We start from the raw sequence: 21,721 nt of genomic DNA, 5'->3' as shown, positions 1-21,721 counted from the left end.
TAAAAGCACTCAAACCAAATGCTTTGGAAATTCATAAAAAGTAACATACCACTCATCCTAAAGAGAGAGAAAAATATCCAAACTGAAACACAAAGAGAAAGCAAGAAAGAGCAAGAGAAGAGAATGCCCTTTACTTACTGTAGCCAGAAGGCCATTGATCGTGGTTAAAAAAATAAAAATAAAAAATCAGTCTCTGGACCTGATTGTGAGAGAAGCAGAATTTAAAACAAGGTTGAATTCACAACTCATGGTGTGTCTCCTGAAATCCCAGGCTCGAAAGGGAATCAGACCAAGATCTAGAATGGGGATATGTGGGTGGATCCTCTTGTGAGCCTGGAGCTGAGAGATGTACCTCAATCCTCTGCACCAACAGACGTGGTGCACTGCCCTTGTTCGAGGATAGTGGCCTCCCTTTCCTCGAAGGCCATGCAGAAATCTCACCTGAGTAAGATGCCATTTTCCCTTCTCAAGGTTTGTCACAACTGCCTCCAATGTTTCTAGACAGATAACTAGGGTCAAGTTTCCTATGTACTGGCAGAATTGAAAGAACATACCTGGGGATGAATAAATCTTGGGGTATGTTTGGGGAAAGTGGTCGGAGGTAAAGGTATCAGATTGGTTGAGTGTAAACCCCAAACCAAGAGAACCCCAAAGAGACTGAATTTAACAAGATCATTTTCTGTTATCAGGGAGACAGGGGCTCAAAAGAGGTTGTGTAACAGAAAAACGTACAAGTTGCATTTCTTTGCACACCAGAGCAAAAGGACTCTTTAAAATGGGAATGTTTTCCAAAGACTAATCCTCAGCTCTCATCTCATTACAAGCTCCTCTGAATGAGGTTTTCTATGGCTTTCATGTGAAGCAACAGCCTCCTAAACTGTCCTGCCTGGGTCTGCTTCTTCGTATTCATCATGTACAGGGATGTCAGATTATTATCTCAGAACTTTTTTTTTTTTTTTAGAAAACTATCCTGTTGCTCAAAATCTTTAAATGATTATCCAGTGCCTTGCATGATAAGCTTTTGTTTAAAAATAGCTTGCTCTTAAAGCTCTTCCCAATCTGTCTTTTATCTTGATCTAGCCTTGTTTTCCATTCCAACACTAGCATTAATCCTGGACAAATCCCTCCAGAAAGTCTCCAAACATATTTTGACATGCTTAGCTTCAATACTACCTTTAAAACCAGCTCCCTTCACCTGCAAGTGATTCTTACGTGCACCTATCTTTATAGTATAAAATGCAACCACTTCCCTGATCTCTGCCAGGTGTAAGGAGTTCCTCTTCTACGTGCCAAGTCTTTGTACCAGAGGTTGTAAAATGGTTTTGCTTGACCTATTATTGAAATGTTGAAGTAACTGTTAGGTCTTAAGAATCATTTTAAAATTGGAAACTCTTGTAGGGCCCACACTCCAATAAATGGCAAAAGTTTATCAGTAGTTACCATCGTCAGAGAGATGCTGTTTGGTTAGATGGTCATGGCTACATTTGGAAAGTATTATTGAGCACCTATTGCTTGCCAGACACTGTTTTAGATGCTGGGATACAGCAATGAACAAAACTGACCACTGAATTTATATTTGCCAGAGGAGAAACAGAAAATAATTAAGTCATTCTGCGTAGCATGATGAGATCTCCAGCAGTCCTGCTCCTGCTGGTTGGGGCTTGAGTCATCCCTTTGTCCAGCATTTCCAAGCTGTATGGGGTAACCCCCCATTAGGACTTCAGCAGCCCCCTCTTAATTAGATCAACTGGTGTTATTGCAGTGCTTGTGTTTATGTAACCCTTATTTTACTGGTAATGGACCCAAAGTCATTCACACAATTTTGATTAAAGTATAACTTCAATCTCATTAGTTATTGTTTATAATTTCTTATTGTGCTTAATTTATAATTTAAATTTTACCCTAGGTATGTATGTATAGAAAAAAACAGTAATATCCAATGTTTCAGGCATCCAATGGGGGGATGGAGGACTGCATCCCCCTCGGATAAAGGAGGGGGGCTACTGTATATCAGGATTGTCATGTATATGTTCCTCTCCGGACTCAGAGTCCAGCAGAATTTTCAGGGCGCCTTCTTACGATGGTAGTAAAAGTCAGGAGTCCCCGGAAGTCAAAGTTATTCCCAGAGCGGTTATTGCGGTGGGTTTAGGCACCAGGAGGGTGCAACACCATCAGCCCTCCAAGAGAAGACCCCAACCCTTTGTCCATTCGCAAAGCCGCCTCTAGGCCAAGGCTCCATCAGTTTCCAGGGCAACAGGACTGTGACGCCCCCGCAACCACGGGTCCCCATCGGCCTGCAGGAGTCAGACTGCCGCTTAGGAACCAACTACTCAACCTTTCGAACCCGGAGCCTCACGTAGAAAACCCAGGACAACCGCGCCCCCTACACGGACGCTCCCAGCATAGTAGCTTCGGGCCTCTGGCGTCGCCCAGTTGTAGGCGAGACAACTTCCGGCCTTCGAAGGACCCCAGCTCCGTGGCTTGCCGGGGTCCTAGCGATGGAAAGGTGTCCACAGAGAACGCCTGATGCCTACGGGGGCCTGTGACAAGGGCTGCCTCCTCCTCCTGGCGGGCAGCGGCCACAGGGCCGCTGAGAGGATGCCTATGAATGGGCGGAACCTCGTCCGAGGGGCGGACCCGGGGGGGCGGAGCGCGGACCCGGAGCTGGCGGATCAGGCGGGATTCGGACAGGTGCGACGGCGGAAGTAGGCGGTGCCGGTCGGAGTGAAGCCGTCTAGGAAGCTGCGGCCGCCGGTCCTCTAGCCCCGAGCAGCTGCCCATCTCAGCCAGACCCCGAGGACCCCGGCGCGGGTGTGGGCGAGATGCCTCTGTTCGCCGCCAACCCCTTCGAGCAGGACGTGGGTAAGAGCTGGTTCCGGGCCGGGGCTGCTGTTGAGTCGCGGTAGAAAGTGGGCGGTGGCGACTCCCGGGACTGGGAAGCCAAACCCCAGGGAGAGAAGGAAGGGGGCGTCGCTGCCCGGAGGGTCTCGTCGCCTGATCGCTGGAGAGTGCCTCCTGCCACCCGAGTGAGATTGGGGACCCCGAGAGAGGCCTTTCCCCTCGCGAGGCGCAGGAATGGGGAAGAAGAACCTGGGACTCGCTGGGGACTGGGACAATAAGCAGTTGGTGCAAACTCCTTGCTCCCTCTAGAGCTAGTTGAGCACCCCTCGCCCTTCTAGGAGGCGATGCAAACGTGGAGACCCCACTGTCTGGGGCAACCCAACCCTGGAGACCTCGACTTGCCCCCATTCCGTAGGAAGAATCTGTTTCACCTCGCTTCTGCACACACGCACCCAAGCCCTGATAGCAGAGCTTGAGGATCTGTTTACAACGTTTGGAAGCGTTACTCCCTGTCCGTGGTTGGCGCAAGTGCTGAGAAATGTTGTCATGGGCTATGAAAAGGAAAAACCCTAGGGTTTCAAAACCGCCCAGAACAACTAATATTTATTTATTGGGGTGTAGGAGCGCTTTTGTCTCCGTGACCATGAAGTGAGACAAAGATGGACGGGATAAGAGAACTTATGTTTTATTTGGGACACTAGAATAAAAGTAAAACTAATAGGCTAAGGGAGATTTTTGTAGTAGTAGTTAACAGAACCCCAGGTAGAGTTTTAGGACGTGGTGGGATGAAAAATGAGTGGCTTAAAATTACCAGAATCACACGGATATTGCACATTACAGCCCCGAGCCACCTGTTTCATAGTTACTTTTTTTTTTTTTTACTGTGAAGAGAATAAAAAGTCACTTCCATTCCCATAAAGCTAAAAGTTTTTATATCTTGATCTTAGATAGTCTTCAAGTATGTATTTCCATAATTTTATTCAACTATTTTTCTTGGTAGTTTAATACACGTGACTGGCATAAATTTAGGAAGCAGCCTTTGCTAATGATATTTTCCTTTAATGCACTGAGACTAGTATTGTTTACTAGTGTCCTGGTGCACACATTCATGCACACTGAAAGGAAATTAATTAGAAGAAATATATTAATATCTCTATTTGCCCTTTCTCTGTAATAGAAGTGTCAACCAAATGCATGATTGACAGTGACAGATCAAAACACACATGTGCGATTGGCACCAAGAGCTTTTTGTATCGTGCATGCACAAGTCAACTTAGCCTTTTATAGGTATAAGATAAATTTGCTTAATTAGACCTGCTTTCTGAGTTAGCTAAACTTCTTCCAGCCCAGTGAAGCACCCCAACTTCTCTTCCAGGTAGTTGTAAGCAACACAGCAGTAAATATCAACACGAAGCAGATTATTATGTGTAAAATATTTAACTGCAGCAGTGTTTGACTACCGTATTTTCCGACATATAAGACGACTTTTGAAACGAAAAAAAGTCAACCGAAAATCAGGGGTCGTCTTATACGCCAAGTATATCCCGAAAATAGAATATAGGCCTAAACCTATGTTTTAACTGTAAAATTAGAGGGTCGTCTTATACGCCGGAAAATATGGTATATTCTGCACAGTGAGAAAACCTGAAGTCATTTTCAAGTTCCACCATTTCTTCTTTTCAGTCGGGTCAAGTTTCTGAACTTTCTAAATCTCTGTTTTCCACCCAATGAAAAGAAAATAGGATTCTACAAGTCTCCTTTCTCTCTACTCCAAGACTTCTGTGAGGATCAAATGAGATGAGGCACTTGAAAACACTTCACAAACATTTGGATAAGTGTAAAATGTTTCCACCTGGCTATAAAGCAAGTTGTATTCTTTGGCTGAAGAAACTCCAAGGAGGCTAGTCTCTAGGGAGAGGAAGCCAGGCTTTACTATGTGATGTCATTACCTGGCACCCACAGCAACTGTTTTGGGCTGGGTTGTGGGCTGCATTTTGTGCCATGGTATCTTGGCAGCATTGGTTACAATTTGGTGGGTGTCTTTCTGGGGTGATGGCAGGGCCTGTGTCCCACTTAGGGGAAGCCGAGTGTTGGTTTGTCGGCGCCAGGTCCATGGTACCATTTATTTTTAAATGGCCAGTGTGCATCATAGCAGCTCATGCATTGACCATCTGCCCCATGGTGGTCAGTGTGCATCGTAGCTACCGGTTGGATGGACACTTAGTCTTTTATATGTATAGATTGCTGGTGTGAAGACTTTCATTGTGTCCTAGTGAAATCAAATAGAATGAGCAAATTAGAATAAGACAAGTGATTTTCACATTTTAAAATGGAACTTTTTCTTAAGGGGAAATCTTTTCTGGAAGCCCACTGTTTTCTGATTGAAAATTTCTATTGTGGGTTGAGTTGTTTTCACAGTTTACTACCAATGTAGTAAGAGGCACTGCTGTGCAGACATAAAAATACGGCTGTGTATAGATTATTTCATGGGCATTGTCATTAACCAAACCTTAAGTACTTATTTATTAACTCAAGTGTGATTGTCAGTATCCAAAATACTTTTTAAAGGTCAAGGAGCAAATTTAATTGAGGTCCATCAGTAGCTTCTTTTAGACAAGTGAATGGAATTAATAGAAAAAGTGGAATGGAATATTCAGGAGTCCATATTATCCTAAAACCTTATCATAGAAGGGAAATTATATAGTGCATTTTTCATAACTTAATCCTCTTATAATTTGAAATGGTTAAGTGATAAAAGCAAGTCATTATTTAACTTGAGATGTCTACAGGAATGTTTCTTTGCCATAATGCATTGTCTTTTTTACTTATTCTTTGATTCAGTCAGATTTTTATTTTTTATTTATTTTTTGTCATATCTTTGTTCACCTTTCATTCAATAAACATGTATTGAATGATTACTGTATGCCAGACATTGTATTAAGTTCTGGGGACACAAAAATTTAATAGACTGGATTACTGCCCTCATGAAACTCAGTCTAATATAGGACACATACACATAGAAAGGCACTTGTTATATAGTGTGGTTATTATAGTAATAATAACATGACATGCTTTATTTACATACTCCCGTTATTTAAAGCAGTCATCTTCTCTGAAGAGAAGACTAAAACCTCCAGGCAGACTCTTTGTTTGTAAAGGTATTGACACTGTCCTCTCTCCCCACTCCCTTTTCTGACAGTATTTTTACCTACAGGAAGTAACCTTACCTTATGGTATGGTCATTTTGTAATTAAGGGCCTTTAAAGATGAAACTACGTTTCTTAGATTGGTATGGAGTCTCACCAGAGGGTGAGCAGTCTTTCTGACATTCATGTCGGGGAGAAACCCTTTTCTCAGGTTCAGAGGAAGAGCTGTACTGGTCATAAGTTGATGATACACTATGACTTGTCAAATGGAAGCAGGCCAAAGGCCAGGAAGTTCCTATTTTTTTTAGAGTCAGAATGTACAAATCTTGATTGGTATGCTAGGAATGGTAGCATGAGAGCTCTTTAAATATTTGTTGGATTTATTCAAATCAGGATTTATTTTTTGTTTTAATAAAATTCTTTTGAATCTGTGCTGAGGCAAAAACAAAAATAAACACACATTCCAGTCCAGCATCTTAAAGGGGAATATAGGGTTCCTGATGTGGAGCCTGGTTGGTGCAGCCTTCTTAGGAGATTTTAAGGGAAAAATGAAACATGGGGACAGAGCCACAGTAGGACAACTTAGTGGTTAGTGTTAAAAGGAATGTCACTTCCTTATATTCTGTACCATTTTTCTAGTCTCATTGCATTGGTTCCTGACTCATGGCTTGTGTGTTCTGCTCACTAACTCCAGTTCTGTTTGCTTATCTTTTTCTCCTTACTTAGATCAGGCAATCTTTCTTGCAAGGTTCTGCCTCTGCCATTTACTGTTCACTGGTAGACTTTTGCTTTTTTCAACAACTTTGGTATCTCCTTTCCTTAAAGGTACACAAAGCTGACCTCAAGTTCTACCTCTATAAAATTCTGACTGTGGATTGAAGTGTGGACTTTTCTCTTAAAAGTGACATTTGAATGCGTGTATTGTTGTGTCTTTGGCTTGTGTTATGTTAGAACTTGAAAACGAGTTAGCTTGGGAATTTTATATTTATAAGAAACCCTAATATAAAAGTAGATATTGATTATATTTCAATAATACAAATATGTTCAAATTTATAACATCTATGTAGTTATGTCAATTATTAAACACAGTGCGGTTCTATCCTATTCTTTTGCTTCCCTTCTCAGAGTTAAACACTCTCCAGAAAGCTATAAACTATTTTGTAATACACAGTTGACTCTTGAACAACATGGGGATTAGGGAAACCAACCCACTGCACAGTAAAAAATCTTCATCGGACTCCTCTAAAACTTAGGTACTAACTACCTCTCTACCTCCCCCTTCCTCTCTGAAATAATAAAAATATATTTAAAAAAAAAAGAAAATCTATAGTATTGTACTGCATTATCAACACCATAAGTTTATGTCATCTGTTTTAGGCTCGGGTTCATCAGCAATTTTTTTCAAATTGTCTATGGAAAACAATTTGCATATAAATGGAACCATGTAGTTCAAACCCATGTTTTTCGAAAGTCAGCTGTATGTACTGTGCATGCCAATATAATATATGTATTGCTTTACATGTTTTTAAACTTCATAAAATGTGTCATTCTGTGCATTTTATTTGCAGCTTGTCATTCAGCATTTTTTGTGTGATATCCCTACCTCTAGTTCATTAATTTTAAGAGCTATGTGGTATTCCAGTGTATGCTTATACCACATTCTTTGTTCAGTCTCCCATTGATGGACATGGAGTCCCCCCACTCCAGTGTTTTATTACAGACAACATTGCAGTAAAAATTCTTATCCATGATTTTCTTATTCACATGACTAAGATTCTCCAGGGATTGTATCTTGAAGAGGAATTTCTTTTAAAAGTGTGGATAGTGCAGAGTTGCAAAATATTAAATAGAATTACCCGTCTAAGTGTTTGTGGGAGATTTTACTCCCACCAGTGGTGGAATGAGTCCCTATTGTTCCACATTCTCATTAACACTGGGTATTGTCAGATTTTAAATTTATGCCAGTTTGGTGGATGTGAAATAGGGCATTGTTTTCATCTTATTTAAACTTCATTGCTAGTGAAATTGCGCATCATATATTTCTTGGTCATTCCATTTGTATTTTTATAAATGCCTTCTCATTACTTTTACTTATTCTGTAGGATTTTTTTTTTTTTTTTTTTAGGGTTCCATATAATTCTCTACTAATCTTTTATTGGTTATACGAATTGCAAATATAGATCCCAGTTTGTTGCTTCTTTTTACTTGTTTCAGATGTCTTTTATTGTTAAGAACATTTAAGTTTTAATTTAGTTAGATTATTTTTATACCTCCCTTTTAAAAAAAATGGATTGATTGAAAATACATCGATTTGTTATTCCACTTACTTATGCATTTACTGGTTGATTCTTGTATGTGCCCTGATCAGGGATCGAATCCGCAACCTTAGTATGTTGAGTCAATGCTCTTACCAACTGAGCTATTCCAGCCAAGGCTTTTCCCTTGATTTTATATTTCTTGTTTAAGAAAGCTTTCTTTACCCTGAGATTATAAGGATTTTTGTCATATTTTCTTCTGAAAGTTTTATTCAAGTTTTGATTTTCACACGTCTGTAATCCACCTGGACTCAATCTTAGTGTTAAGTTCCAAGGAAGGGTTAATCATATAGCCAGTTGTCAATAATCAGTTTGTTTAATCACCATTTACTGAATTGTCTATCCTTTTCCCCTCTCCTTCATACAGTATATTTCTTTTCATGAGGCCTGTGTCTATGCTTTCTGCTCTATGCTGTTGCCTTTAGCTATCATGCACCAATACCACATTCTAATCTCAGTGCCCTTTATAGGTCGTAGAACAAGTCCTAGTCTTGTTTTTCTTCACTTTGATAGTCTTATCTGTTTTGGGCCTTTGTTCTTTGATATGGTTTTTTGATCATTTGGTCAAATCATAAAAGGGAATTTCTTTTAGAATTTAAGAGAAAAGACATTGTAATTTATACTTTTGTTTCTTATGAATTGAATAGAGGCCTGGTGCATTGGTAGGATGCCCCTCAGCCCAGCCTGCACCCTCACCAATCTGGGACCCCTCTCATAGTCCAGGATTGCTGGCTCCCAACTCCTCGCCTGCCTGCCTTTCTGATTGCGCCTAACTGCTTCTGCCTGCCAGCCCGATCACCCTCTAACCACTCCCTGGCCAGCCTGATTGATGCCTAACTGCTCCCCTGTCAGCCCAGTTGCCCCTAACTGCCCTCTCCTGCCAACCTGGTCACCCCTAACTGCCCTCCCCTGCAGGCTTGGTCCCTCCCCCCCCAACTGTCCTCCCCTGCAGGCCTGGTCCCCCCACAACTGCCCTCCCCTGCTGACCCGGTCACCCCTAACTGCCCTCCCGTGCCCGCCTCATCGCCCCCAACTGCATTCCCCTGCTGGTATGGCACCTTCCCCCCACCTCCTGCCAACTGCCTTCCCCTGAAGGCCTGGCCCCCCCAACTGCTCTCCCCTGCAGGCCTGAGGCCCCCCCCCCCCCCAATTGCCCTCCCTTGCAGGCCCAGCCGCCCCCAACTTTCCTCCGTTGCCAGTCTGGTCACCCCTAATTGCCTCCCTGCAGGCTTGATTGCCCCCAACTGCCCTCCTTTGCAGATCTGGTCCCCCACAACTGCTCTTCCCGGCTGGCCTGATCGCCCCCAACTGCCCTCCCTTGCAGGCATGATCCCTTCCACCTGCCCTCCCTTGCTGGTCATCTTGTGGCAGCCATCTTGTGTCCACATGGGGGAAACCATCTTGTGTGTTGGAGTGACAGTCAATTTGCATATTACTCTTTTATTAGATAGGATAACAGGTGGTATTTTAAACTATTTAATTTGCAGTACTTTGTTAGAGAAAGTTTTAAAAAACAAACTGAAACTCTGTTCAGTTTTTTAGTCTTTTTTTTTCCTCTATTCAAATTTGATTACTTTTATTGAGCTTTCTTCATGTTCACTGTTTCTGTAATTTTCAATCTGCTCTTAAACTTATCCAGTGAATATTATTAGTTGACATGCTGTCCTTTTCATTTCAATACCATTTCTCTTCTGAGCGCTCACCATCTTCTTATGACCATCTTTTGCTTTAAGTTCTTGAAAAATATGTATCCTGGCTTTAAAGTATTTTTTTCCCCCACTAATTCTAATATTTGGGTTATGCAATTACCAGTTTTTATTGATTTTTATCTTGATTGTGGGACACTTTTTTGCATCTCTAACAATTTTTTAATTTTATACTGGTCATTGTAATTATTCTTTGTAAGGAAGTGGCTAGATTATATTGTCTTCCTTTAAAAAGTGTTGAGTTTTGTCCTGTCAGGTAGTTATTTTATTGGAGGATCTTTTAGGTTTTTGTCAGGCTTTGTTTTCTTTATGAGACAGACCTATTTTGATATTGAATTAAACTCTAGGGACCTTTACTTCTAAAATATGATGTTTGGGGGTTTCAACTGAATGCTGGAAATGTTCTCTCTACTCTAGTTGGGTGGAATATTAGTCTGTTTGGCCTGCCATAACTTAATACCACATATTAGGTGACTTAAACAATCGAAATGTATTTTCTCACAGTTTTGAAGACTGGAAGTCCAAGACCAAGGTCCTAAGAGGGCTGGTGTCTAGTGAGGACTCTCCCATTGGGTTGCAGATGGCTGCTATCTCACTGTGTGCTCACATGATCTCTTTCTGTGGTTGAGAAGAGAGAGAGCTTTCTGTTATCTCTTTTAAGGTAAATCTGCTGGATTAGGGCCCCATTCTTATTTTCTCATTTTACCTTAATCACTTTGCTAGAGACCCAGTCTCCAAATACATCTACACTGGTAGGTAATTACAGATGAGTTTTGTGGGACACAGACATTCAGTTCATCACAAGCAGGAATTCTCAAAACTCCAGCATTGCTCTACCTTTCAGACCCATAGTAGGTGATCTTTGCTAGACCTCATCTAGAGACTCATCGTGTGTGTGTGTGTGTGTGTGTGTGTGTGTGTGTGTGTGTCTGTGTGTCTGTGTGTTTTGGGAGGGGTGTTGATTAACAAGAAGCATGCGTTCAGAAATATCGTCTGTCTGATTGCTCTATGAGGCTGGTTTTCCTTTGTTGGGACAGAAAAGTGTTCCCAGCAGAAATCTGGGGCCACCGTGAGGTTCATTTCATATTTCGTATCCCTTAAAGATCTCAGACCTGCACTACTGTTATTCATATTCTAAACACAGTTGCCTCATATATTTTGGCCTGTTTTATACTTGTTTTTGGTAGAAGAGTAAATCTGGTACCAGATATTCTGTCATGGTTGGAAGCAGATCAGTCATGAGTTCTTATTTCCAAACATAGTTGGAGGAGCTTTAAAGATCTCTTGTGGGCATTCTTATTTTATATAGTTATTTTCTTTTATTACTGATAGAGCCTATTTTATTAAAAGTTTTATGAGTAGACTTGAATTCTTTTTAAAGCTGTATGTTGAACATAATGGACTCTGTGGCAGGGGAGCCTTATTTATGGACTGTTTCTTTATGATATAGTTAGAATCTTTCTGAAATATTTCACTGGGTAGATGAGGTTCTCTACAGGTAGTAATCAAAACCTGGTGATGAAATGTTATGACTTACACCCACCAAACCCTGGAAATTTAGCATGTAGGCCCCAGGAGAGCTCATTTAACACTCTCACTTTCTATGCATTTGACATAGGATAATGTGAGCTATGGCTCCAACACTGAGCAAAGTGACATGCTATAAAAGAATGTTTCCTTAATTACAATATTTAAAATTTTTTCCAGGAGTTTAAAATACTCCTAAGTACATAACTGCTATTTTGTTCATTTGAAAAATGGAATTCTTTTTTGACAGGCTATTATAAAGTCTTCAGATTTTATACTTTTTTACAAAGAGTAATCATGAGCCCTATATTTGTAGAGAGTAATACTCTTGCTGGATAAGGTATTCAAATCAGGGCTTTTAATTTTCTGTATAATTAATCAAATAAAAATATTCTGTTTAGATATTTTTGAAATTATTAGAGGGTTTTGGAGGGTATTGCATAGGTTTAACATTTAATTGTGTTTTACATGGCCAAAATTGTGTTTCAAGATTTGATAATTGATTATTTTGATTTCTCAGTTTATAGAGGAAAGGATAGATTCTTAGATGTTGGATCTACTGCGAATATTGTGTAAAAATATTTTTTTCTATTTGTGTCTGTCATACCATGTGCTAAATGAAATATCTGAGTAAAGATTTGCTCATAAAAGAGAAACTATATATATATATATATATATATATATATATATATATAAAGTATATAGGTAAATATTTAATCTTCAGGTAGTTGAAAACGCTGATGAAAGTTATTAAAAGAAAAGAAGGATAGATCTGTACAGCAAAAATAAAACTCCATCATAAGCAAAGAGAAAAGATGAACATGAGGTTGGCAACCTTTTGATGCATGGGATGACGCTCAAACAACTGAGCCACACCAACGAGGGCAATAGAGTATATTTTGGAGTGTGTTTTTTTTTTTTTCTTAATATATTTTATTGATTTTTTACAGAGAGGAAGGGAGAGAGATAGAGAGTTAGAAACATTGATGAGTGTCATTGATCAGTTGCCTCTTGCACGCCCTCTACTGGGGATGTGCCTGCAACTAAGGTACATGCCCTTGACCGGAATCGAACCTGCGACCTTTGAGTCCGAAGGCTGGTGCTCTATCCATTGAGCCAAACCGGTTTCAGCAATTTTGGAGTATTTTAAAACTATATATGAAACATTCACATATTGCTAGTGGGAATGTAAAGTGGTGCAGATGCTTTGAAAAACTGCCACATCCTAATAAAATTAAATAAAGTTACTGTGAGATTCAGCAATTCTAGGTATATATCAAAGAGGAATAAAAGCATACATCCACACAAAAATTTGTACACAACCGTTTATATAATATTGCATTACTTATATTAACCAAGAAGTTAAAAAAAATATATCGTAATGTTCGTCAACTGGTGGTGAAATAAAATAAGGTATCATCTATTCAGTGGAATAATATTCAGCAATTAAAAAAAAATGAAGTACTGATACACTCTTTAACATGGGCGAATCTTGAAAATATTATGCTGAATAAAAGAAGGCATTCAGGAAAGACCATATGTTGCATGATTTTATTTGTATGAAAAATCCATAATAGAAACCTATAGAGATACAAAGTAGATTAGTGGTCTAGGGTGGAGAGGATAGGGTAAGTCTATACTGTGACTGCCAATGGGTATGGATTTCTTTTTAGGGTAATGAAAATGTTCTAAAATTAGATATCAGTGATAGTTTCACAAGTCTCTAATTATACTAAAAAATCTAATTGTATTGTGAATGTAAATTTATTCACACTTTACCTGGGCGAATTGTATTGGAATGTAAATTATATTTCATTAAATCTGTTTTAAAGTTCATGTAAATGTTATTTATTATTATTAACTACTAGTGGCCTAGTGCATGGATTCATGCACATAGAATTCTTGGGGGTGGCACTGGGGCTCTAAGGGTGTCTGCGGAGTGAGGGTGGAGGGGTTTCCTCTGGCAGGTGAAGTCCCTCGGCCTGGCCTGTGGGGATTTGGTTAAAACCAGCTCTCTGACATCCTAAGAACCGCCACTGCCAAGTCACCACAACTCAGCAACTCCTGCTTTGAGCATCTGCCTCTTGATGGTCAGTGCGCATCATAGGTACTGGCCAGTCGGATGGTTGGATGGTCGGATGGTCACTTAACCTTTTATATATAGATATTTAGAAGACACTTTATTGGTGCACCTTACATTTTATTTAATGACATAAATTGAAATTAGTAAAAGTACCATATCTTCTGAAGTTTTTTCATAGTACTTTTATATTTAGCAAAAGCAAAGGTAGGGCTTATTCTGTGCCTTTCTTGGTATTTTGTGTTACATAAGGTGTGTCCTAATTTTTGTGTGTGCTGATATCTTATAGAAAAAGCCACAAATGAGTACAACACTACAGAAGATTGGAGTCTTATTATGGACATATGTGACAAAGTTGGAAGCACTCCTAATGGGTAAGATGCCCACCATACTCAGTAAATGTCTAAGAACTGTATTTCTTTTCTTGGTGTAACTTTGAAAAGAAAATGGGATTTTACTATTTACTTTGGGAGGAATAAAAATAAAAAGATCACGGTGGCAGGATTTATGAGATAGGCCTTATCCTTAAAGAACAAATGGAAAAGAGTTCAACTCAAAACCTAGATAAATTAAAATACATAAATCCTTGACACAGTATTGGTATTTTTGGTTCAATAAATTGAGGTTCAAAAAGGGAAATTTTGCAGGAAATAACTACATTTTAAAATGTAAATAGGCACTTATCAAGTACTCATCTAGGCTAGAGACATATTAACAATGCATTGACTAGTTCAGGAATTTCTCTCGTACCTTAGACATGTATGGGAGTCTTAATAATGAAGTAGATAAATGTAATAGGTAATATGCTGAAAAATCTTTCAATAATGAATAGGTAAATAACATCATAATGAAAAAAGTGAATATAAAAAGGGTACTTTTGGGGAGATGTAGCAAATAAGCTGAACTGATTATACTTTAGAAGTTTAGAAGACCGATGAAAGCATGTTTTAACATTATGGCTTTTCAGGGTGCATTCATGCATGTTTACACTGAAATTTTATAAGACTGGTTATCTTGCTCTTTTGAAAATAAGAATCTGCTGTCTGAAAGCTAAATCTGTCTTGAACAAATGAAAATATATTTTTATATGATAATAGTTCTCTTATGTTGACTGACCTTTTTTGAAATGATTTGCTTTTGGTTTTGGAATATGCAACGTGCTTTTTAAATTTTTTATTTTTTTAACTTCTACAAGTCTGTGAACAAAAGATTGGATAGAGTTGTTTTTTAGATTTATTCCTGTAATGAAGTAAGGTTTGCAGGATTTTATTTTTAAATTTAAAGTTATGTATTTGGGAGTAGTATACCTTATGTTTTTAATGTTTGATTTGAAATTCTGAATAAATACTTAACATTCTCCATTTTTTTCTTAGAGCAAAAGATTGCCTAAAAGCCATAATGAAAAGGGTAAATCATAAGGTTCCTCATGTTGCTCTGCAGGCATTAACTGTAAGTAAAAGTCATTATTATTTTACCGAAATTTTAAATGTATATTTATTTTAGTGAGTTAAGATAATATCTCAACATATTTATATTGATTTTTATTTTAATAACAGCTTCTTGAGGCTTGTGTGGCAAACTGTGGAAAGATATTTCATTTAGAAGTATGTTCCCGTGATTTTGCAACAGAAGTACGTGCTGTGATAAAAAATAAGGTAAATTTTAAAGAGATTTAAGTTATTAAAATATGTATGTACTCTGTCATTTTAACTATGTGAGCATTAATAAAGTTGTATTATACATAAAATCAATTTTAGGTAAACTTAAAATGAAATAAGCTTTCTGTTCTAAAATTTGATGTTTTCACTTGTAGCACAAAAAACTGTTTTCTTTCCCAAAGCGTAATGCTAATGATAGTAGCTAGTCTTTACCGATGGTTAGTTGGCAGTCGCTTGCTTTAAGCATTTTACTTGTTTAATGCTGTTGACACATTTAGAAGTTAGCTTCTCTTGTCATTCTTATTTTATAGATGCAGAAACTGAGGTTTAAAAGTTAGGTAACTTGTCCAAGGCCCTGCCAGCTAGTAAGTAGCATAGCTGAGGTTCAGATTAAGGTTTCTGTTACCAGAGTGTCCAGACGAACCACTGTTCTGTACTGATTCCCATTATAGATGGAGAGCAAAGGGCGCTTTTAGTTTAGAGCAGTTTGGAGGGGGTCTTCACTTCAGGGTTGGTATTACTGAATTCTTTGAAATGGAAACTCTTGAAGCACCAGATTTTTGTTTGGTTGACATAAAAATCTTAATATTAGAATATAATAGAATCAGGGGCAAAGAAAGGGAGTGGATTGGTAATTATCAGGGTGGGGAAGGGTGCGGGGAGTGCAGGAAGAGACTGGACTAAAATCGTACAACTATGGATGAGGACAATGATGGGGGGGAGGTAAGGGCAGAGGGTGGGGTGGGAACCAGGTGGAAGGGAGCTATGGGGGGGGGGGAGGAGAAACAATTGTAATCTGAGCAATAAAGATTTATTAAATTAAAAAAAAAGAAAACAGAAAAAGTGATCTCTGAATATAAAAGATTTTTTGTCATTACAGTAAGTTCTAGAAATTGAGGTTCAAAAAGGGAAATTTTGCAGGAAATAACTACATCTTAAAATGTGAATAGGCATTTATCAAGTACTCATCTAGGCTGGGGATTGTTGGGCTTTTGTTGATGTCAAGCAAATAAAATTTTGGTGATAATTCTCTTTGTTGTTAAATAATTCAAGTACTAATTTTAACCACAATTGCTTTTTCTTTGTCTTTTCTTTAAAGGCTCATCCTAAAGTATGTGAAAAATTGAAATCTTTAATGGTGGAGTGGTCAGAAGAATTTCAGAAGGACCCTCAGTTTAGTCTAATATCTGCAACTATTAAATCTATGAAAGAAGAAGGAATTACTTTTCCTCCAGCAGGTTCTCAGGTAAGAGCTACTTTCAAACCCATGGTTGACCCTATGCTATTTTGAGGGGAAGTATCTTATGCAAAATCTGGGCAAGGTCTGTTTTAATCATCACCCACCTCCACTCTGAGTGCCTATCTAGCATAGTGCCTTACACTTAGGTATTCTAATTTTAGTGAATTTCTTCTATATAATAGAACTTTGAGAAGTGACTTAACCATAAATAATTGTTTAACACTACTCTGGAGTCATGTAAAAGGCATAGATATATGAAAGAGAAGAGTAGCTTTGTAAAAGTGAAAGATAACTAAATTATAAGTGACAAACATAGATTAGGGGTACAAAGACCATATGCCAGGAGAGACAGATAACTTATAGATTGAGCTGTAAAGGTGAAGAGGTAAGATTTTTAGACTGCAATGTATTCAAGAAGTACTGGGGTGGGGGGTATGGCCTGAGGTCCCCTGTCAAGCCCCACCAGGAGGGGAGCGCAGCCTCAGGTCCCCTGCCCCAGCCCAGTGCCAGGCACCTCAGATCCCTGCTGATTGCTGGTGAAGAGAACTTGGCCTCCACTGTGAGTGCAACCATCTTGTGTTCTGGGATCCCTGCCTCTGCTGTGGGTGCAGCCATTTGTTACAGTGTGATGGTCAATTAGCATATTCTCTCTTTATTAGATAGGATTAGTATGTGTGAGTAATTATAGGCCTTGTGTTTTCTTTGAAAGGGTAGTTGTATTTATTTTAGTTGTACATTTACAGACTGTCTCAGCGGCTGCCAAGAATGGTACATCATCAAACAAAAATAAAGAAGATGAAGACATAGCTAAAGGTAAACCATCAAAGTGTAATTTGATGTTACTGGAAACATCCTGGCCAGAACAATTTATTGAAATAAATATTGTAATAAAACTGGGTATACTTTTAGTATTTTCAAATCTAGATACTAATAGAGTCTGAAAAGTAAGGAAAACAATTGATGTGATAATAAGATTAACTTAATTCATTATCTTTGTCAGTAATATGTATTTCATGTCCTGCCTTTGGAGAGCTTACATTTCACCTTTTCTTTAATGCCAGAGTTAGGAGTCAAGCACAGAAATATATGTTCATGGCTTGTCCTATATGGAAAGCTACCCATTTTATAATGTCACAATCTGTTCACTATAAAAATAATAGCTGCTGTATATGGCAGACTGTTAAAATCAGGAATGAGCAAAAACTTTATTTTAAAAAATGTCATGACGCTCTGCCCCGCAAAAAAGTTAACTGCTTAGTGTTTAATTAAACAAATAAAATACTGACTTGCTTTATTCTTACTAAGTATTACATTATCTGATATTTCTTTTTAAACTTTGAAAACTCAGAACTAAATCTGGCTACCTTCCTTTTGCATTTTAATTTTTCAAACTAGCTATTGAATTATCATTGCAAGAGCAGAAGCAGCAGCACCCGGAAACAAAATCCTTATATCCATCTGTAGAAGTTCAGTTAAATAATAAAGTTGCAAGGAAAGTGAGAGCTTTATATGACTTTGAAGCTGTTGAGGACAACGAACTCACCTTTAAACATGGTGAAATTATTATTGTTTTGGATGACAGGTATGTTTTCAGTCATTATTTCTGGGATATTTTGAAGTTCAGGATCATATCCTTAATTTAGAACCCTGGATACTCAGTTCTTTGACTTCAGTATATCATAGGACTGTTCATATCTTAATTGTTTTTCCTAAAATAAAACTTACAAAAGTTAGACAAGGTAATATTAATTTCTTATTTTGTTAAATTTGGTTTTACTTTAGATCTTGCATAAAAGATGTATTAAATGAGTATCGCAATTGGGAAACACAAATATTCAGTTATCTGAATGCATTTACATTGGGGATTTTATATACAAAAATTACTGTAAATCAACTTTAGAAAGACATATAGCTAAGCTATATTACCTTTGGTCAAAGCTCTCGAAAGCTATGCTCAGCTCCTCCCTAATTCTTAAAATGAGGACATAGTTCTATCTTCTAAAACCTAGAATAAAGTAAGGGAGTCAGAATTACTATACAGATCTGGCTGGTGTGGGTCAGTGGTTGAGAGTTGATCCATGAACCAAAAGGTTACGGGTTCTGTTCCCAGTCAGGGCACATGCCCAGGTTGTGGCCCAATCCCCAGTAGATGGCTTGTAGGAGGCAGCTGATAGATGTTCTCTCTGTGATGTTTCTCTCTCTCTTTCTCTATCTCTAAAACAAATAAAAAACATTTTATTTTATATTTTTCTTGATTTCAGAAAGGAAGGGAGAAGGAGAGATAGAAACATCAGCAATGAGAGAGAATCATTGATCGGCTGTCTCCTGCACACTCCACACTGGGAACCAAACCCGAAGTCTGGGCATGTGCCCTGACCCAGAATTGAACAATGACCTTCCTGTTCATAGGTCAGTGCTCAACCACTGAGCCATGCCAGCCAGGCATAAACAGAAAATATTTTAAAACCTAACTAAATAAAATTACTATGCAGGTAATTGTATGGAATGCAGAATATGAAGACCATAAAAGAGACAGTGTTGGGGTCCAGAAGAGAACAGATTTGCATGTTTTGCAATAATCTGGGGAATAAGGCTTATCCAGGGTCTATTTCAGGTGAACTTTGATTTTGAAAGGACAGAAAAAAAAAACTGCAATAACTGAGAATAGGAAAACAAAGGTCTCAGGCAGTCAAGATAACACTGTGTTCACAGAAGTTTTTTCCTTTTTTAAAAATAACCCTTTGGAATTGAGCATATGATCCCTGAAGAAGAGTAAATGGATGTGAAGCTGAAGAGATACTGTGAGCTCTGAACAGTGACAGTCCAAAAGGTCAAGCTTCTGAGTGTAGTTTTAGTGAGAATATTTACAAAAGAACATAGGTTTATACTTCTGATACTCTTATCCTATATAATAAAAGCCTAATATGCTAAGTGTCTGAATGTCCGGTTGGCCATTCAACCAATCAAACCATCATATGCTAATGATATGCTAAAGGCCACTCAACCGCTCGCTATGACATGCACTGACCATAAGAGGTAGTCACTCCAACTATTAGGTGAGCTTACTGCTAGGGTCTGGCTGATTGGTACTGAGCTAGATGGGCTGGATATACCCTGAACCCTCCCACAATCCCTCCCCAGCTGGCCAACCTCCCAAGTCCATCCCCAACTCTGATCATGTACCAATAGGGTCCCTTGGTCTGGCCTGAGCCCTCGCAGTCCGGGACCCCTTGGGGGATGTCAGAGAGCCGGTTTCTCCCCAATCCCATAGGCTTGGCTGAGGGAACCCATGGTGCACAAATTTGTGCATCAGGCCTCTAGTATAATTATAAAGTTAAAGACATAAAATAAAAACAAATCTAAAAAAAGAGTAGTTTTTATTCTGAGATTCAAGTTTTGAGCATTACTTCTATGTCATAAAATTTTTCTAAAATAAATTGCTGCTCACAAGGTAGGTAATCTCCAGAACGTCTGTATTACCTTGTGCTGTTATAGCTGAATCACTGAGTTTTTTTTCGTAACTGTGTGAATTCTTCATAAATTGGTATTTGTGTGGCACTATATACCTATGACTAGAGGCCCTGTGACAAAATTTGTGCGCGGGGGGTGTTCCCTCAGTCTAGCCTGCACCCTCTCCAATCCAGGGCCCCTAGGGGGATATCCTACTGCCAGTTTAGGCCTGAACCTTAGTACTGCTGGCTCCTAATCACTCACCTGCCTGGTTGCCCTTAACTGCCCCCCCTCTGGCCTGATCACCCCTACCCACCTCTGTGTGCCAGCCTGATTAACCCTAATTAGCCCCCCTGTTGGCCTGGTCACCCCCAACTGCCCCCCTGTTGGCCTAGTTGCCCCTCACTGTCCCTCCTGCTGGCCTAATAGTCCCCCCCTCCCCCACTGGCCTGGTTGCCCCCAACTACCCCCCCTCCACCCCCCACTGGTCTGGTCATCCCACACAGCCTGCTTGTTCAGTCGTTTGATCATCCCTCACCCTGATGGCCTGTTTGTAGGCAGCCATCTTGTGAGGGTGTGAGGGTCAATTTGCATATTACCTCTTTATTATATAGGATAGCCTATAAGCTTGCACTGAGTAAAAGGTAACGTTATTATGCTGCACATGTTATTTTTACTGATGTCTGATTAAAGCACAGATTCATTAAATTTTTTAGACTGTTACAAAACTATTTTCAGTTGAGACTTATCACTGCAAAAAAGAGCTTTTTTTTATTTTTTTTTGTAACTGTTAAGAGAATTCAACATGGATATGGTGGAATGTGTAAGCTGATTGCCCTTGTTTTGAAGATAGGATATTCCAGTCTTAAAATTGCCATAGACATATTCATCAGCATGTATAGGTTAAATGTTGTCATTCTGGGTGATTGGTTATCACTGCAAGATTTTTAAACAAAGGCAAAGTAAAGTTAAGTGGTAGTCTTAGGTTAAAAGCAGGTCATCTAGAATCTAGATTATAGATGATTCAGAATATGACTGTATTCCTTGTATTTATATTGCTATGGAAATAAAGCATACAATAAAGAATTTCACATGTAGAACTTGAAAAAGTCCCTTGAAAATACAGCATTCTTGGACTTCAGTTGAAGAAACACGGAACTGATAGAAAAGGCACACATTTGTTATTAACAGTATATGAAAAAGCTTTTTTTATATATATATTTTATTGATTTTTTTACAGAGAGGAAGAGAGAGAGTTAGAAATATCAATGAGAGAGAATCATCGATCAGCTGCCTCTTGCACACCCCCTACTGGGGATGTGCCCGCAACCAATGTACATGCCCTTGACCGGAATCGAACCTGGGACCTTTCAGTCTGCAAGCCGACACTCTGTCAACTGAGCCAAACCGTTTAAACCGTTTTCGGCTGAAAAAGCTTTTTACTTTTTCCATTTTTAGCTTTATCTCACCACTCCTTGTTTGTTCTGTATATACCATTTAAAATAATTAAGTGGAATTTTTACAGTTCCAAAATTGCCATGTTGTGATTAGACTTTTGTGGCATTGTACATTTAGTTCTCTCTGCCTGGAAAGCCATGTCAAAGGAAGCAAGCACATTTAGGGGGGAAAAAAGGAACTTTACTTGCAAGGAAGGTTTTCAAGGGAGTCCAGGCTTTAGAAAGATTGTTCCCAATTTAAAAAGTAAAACAGGTTATTTTAAGAAAAGACCCTCACAAGCTTACTAAGTTTCCAGGTTTA

The 21,721-nt window shown here is 38.9% G+C and overlaps 1 protein-coding gene across 2 annotated transcripts in view; it reads left to right on the top strand.

The window, feature by feature from the left end:
* Positions 1-2,662: 2,662 nt before the first annotated feature.
* STAM2 (signal transducing adaptor molecule 2) overlaps positions 2,663-21,721 on the top strand; it is a 36,633-nt gene continuing 17,574 nt past the window's right edge. For both annotated transcript variants that reach the window (XM_084893041.1, XM_084893040.1), the window contains exons 1-7: positions 2,663-2,862; positions 13,905-13,989; positions 14,989-15,064; positions 15,172-15,270; positions 16,373-16,519; positions 17,257-17,326; positions 17,909-18,095. In XM_084893041.1, coding sequence (XP_084749167.1) covers positions 2,823-2,862; positions 13,905-13,989; positions 14,989-15,064; positions 15,172-15,270; positions 16,373-16,519; positions 17,257-17,326; positions 17,909-18,095 — 704 coding nt within the window. In that variant the 5' untranslated portion in view covers positions 2,663-2,822. The remainder of the gene's footprint in view (positions 2,863-13,904; positions 13,990-14,988; positions 15,065-15,171; positions 15,271-16,372; positions 16,520-17,256; positions 17,327-17,908; positions 18,096-21,721) is intronic.

The sequence above is a fragment of the Pipistrellus hanaki genome (assembly GCF_964339955.1).
Source record: "Pipistrellus hanaki genome assembly, chromosome: 8".
Taxonomy (NCBI): Eukaryota; Metazoa; Chordata; class Mammalia; order Chiroptera; family Vespertilionidae; genus Pipistrellus; species Pipistrellus hanaki.
This window is presented reverse-complemented; position numbering and strand designations above follow the sequence as displayed.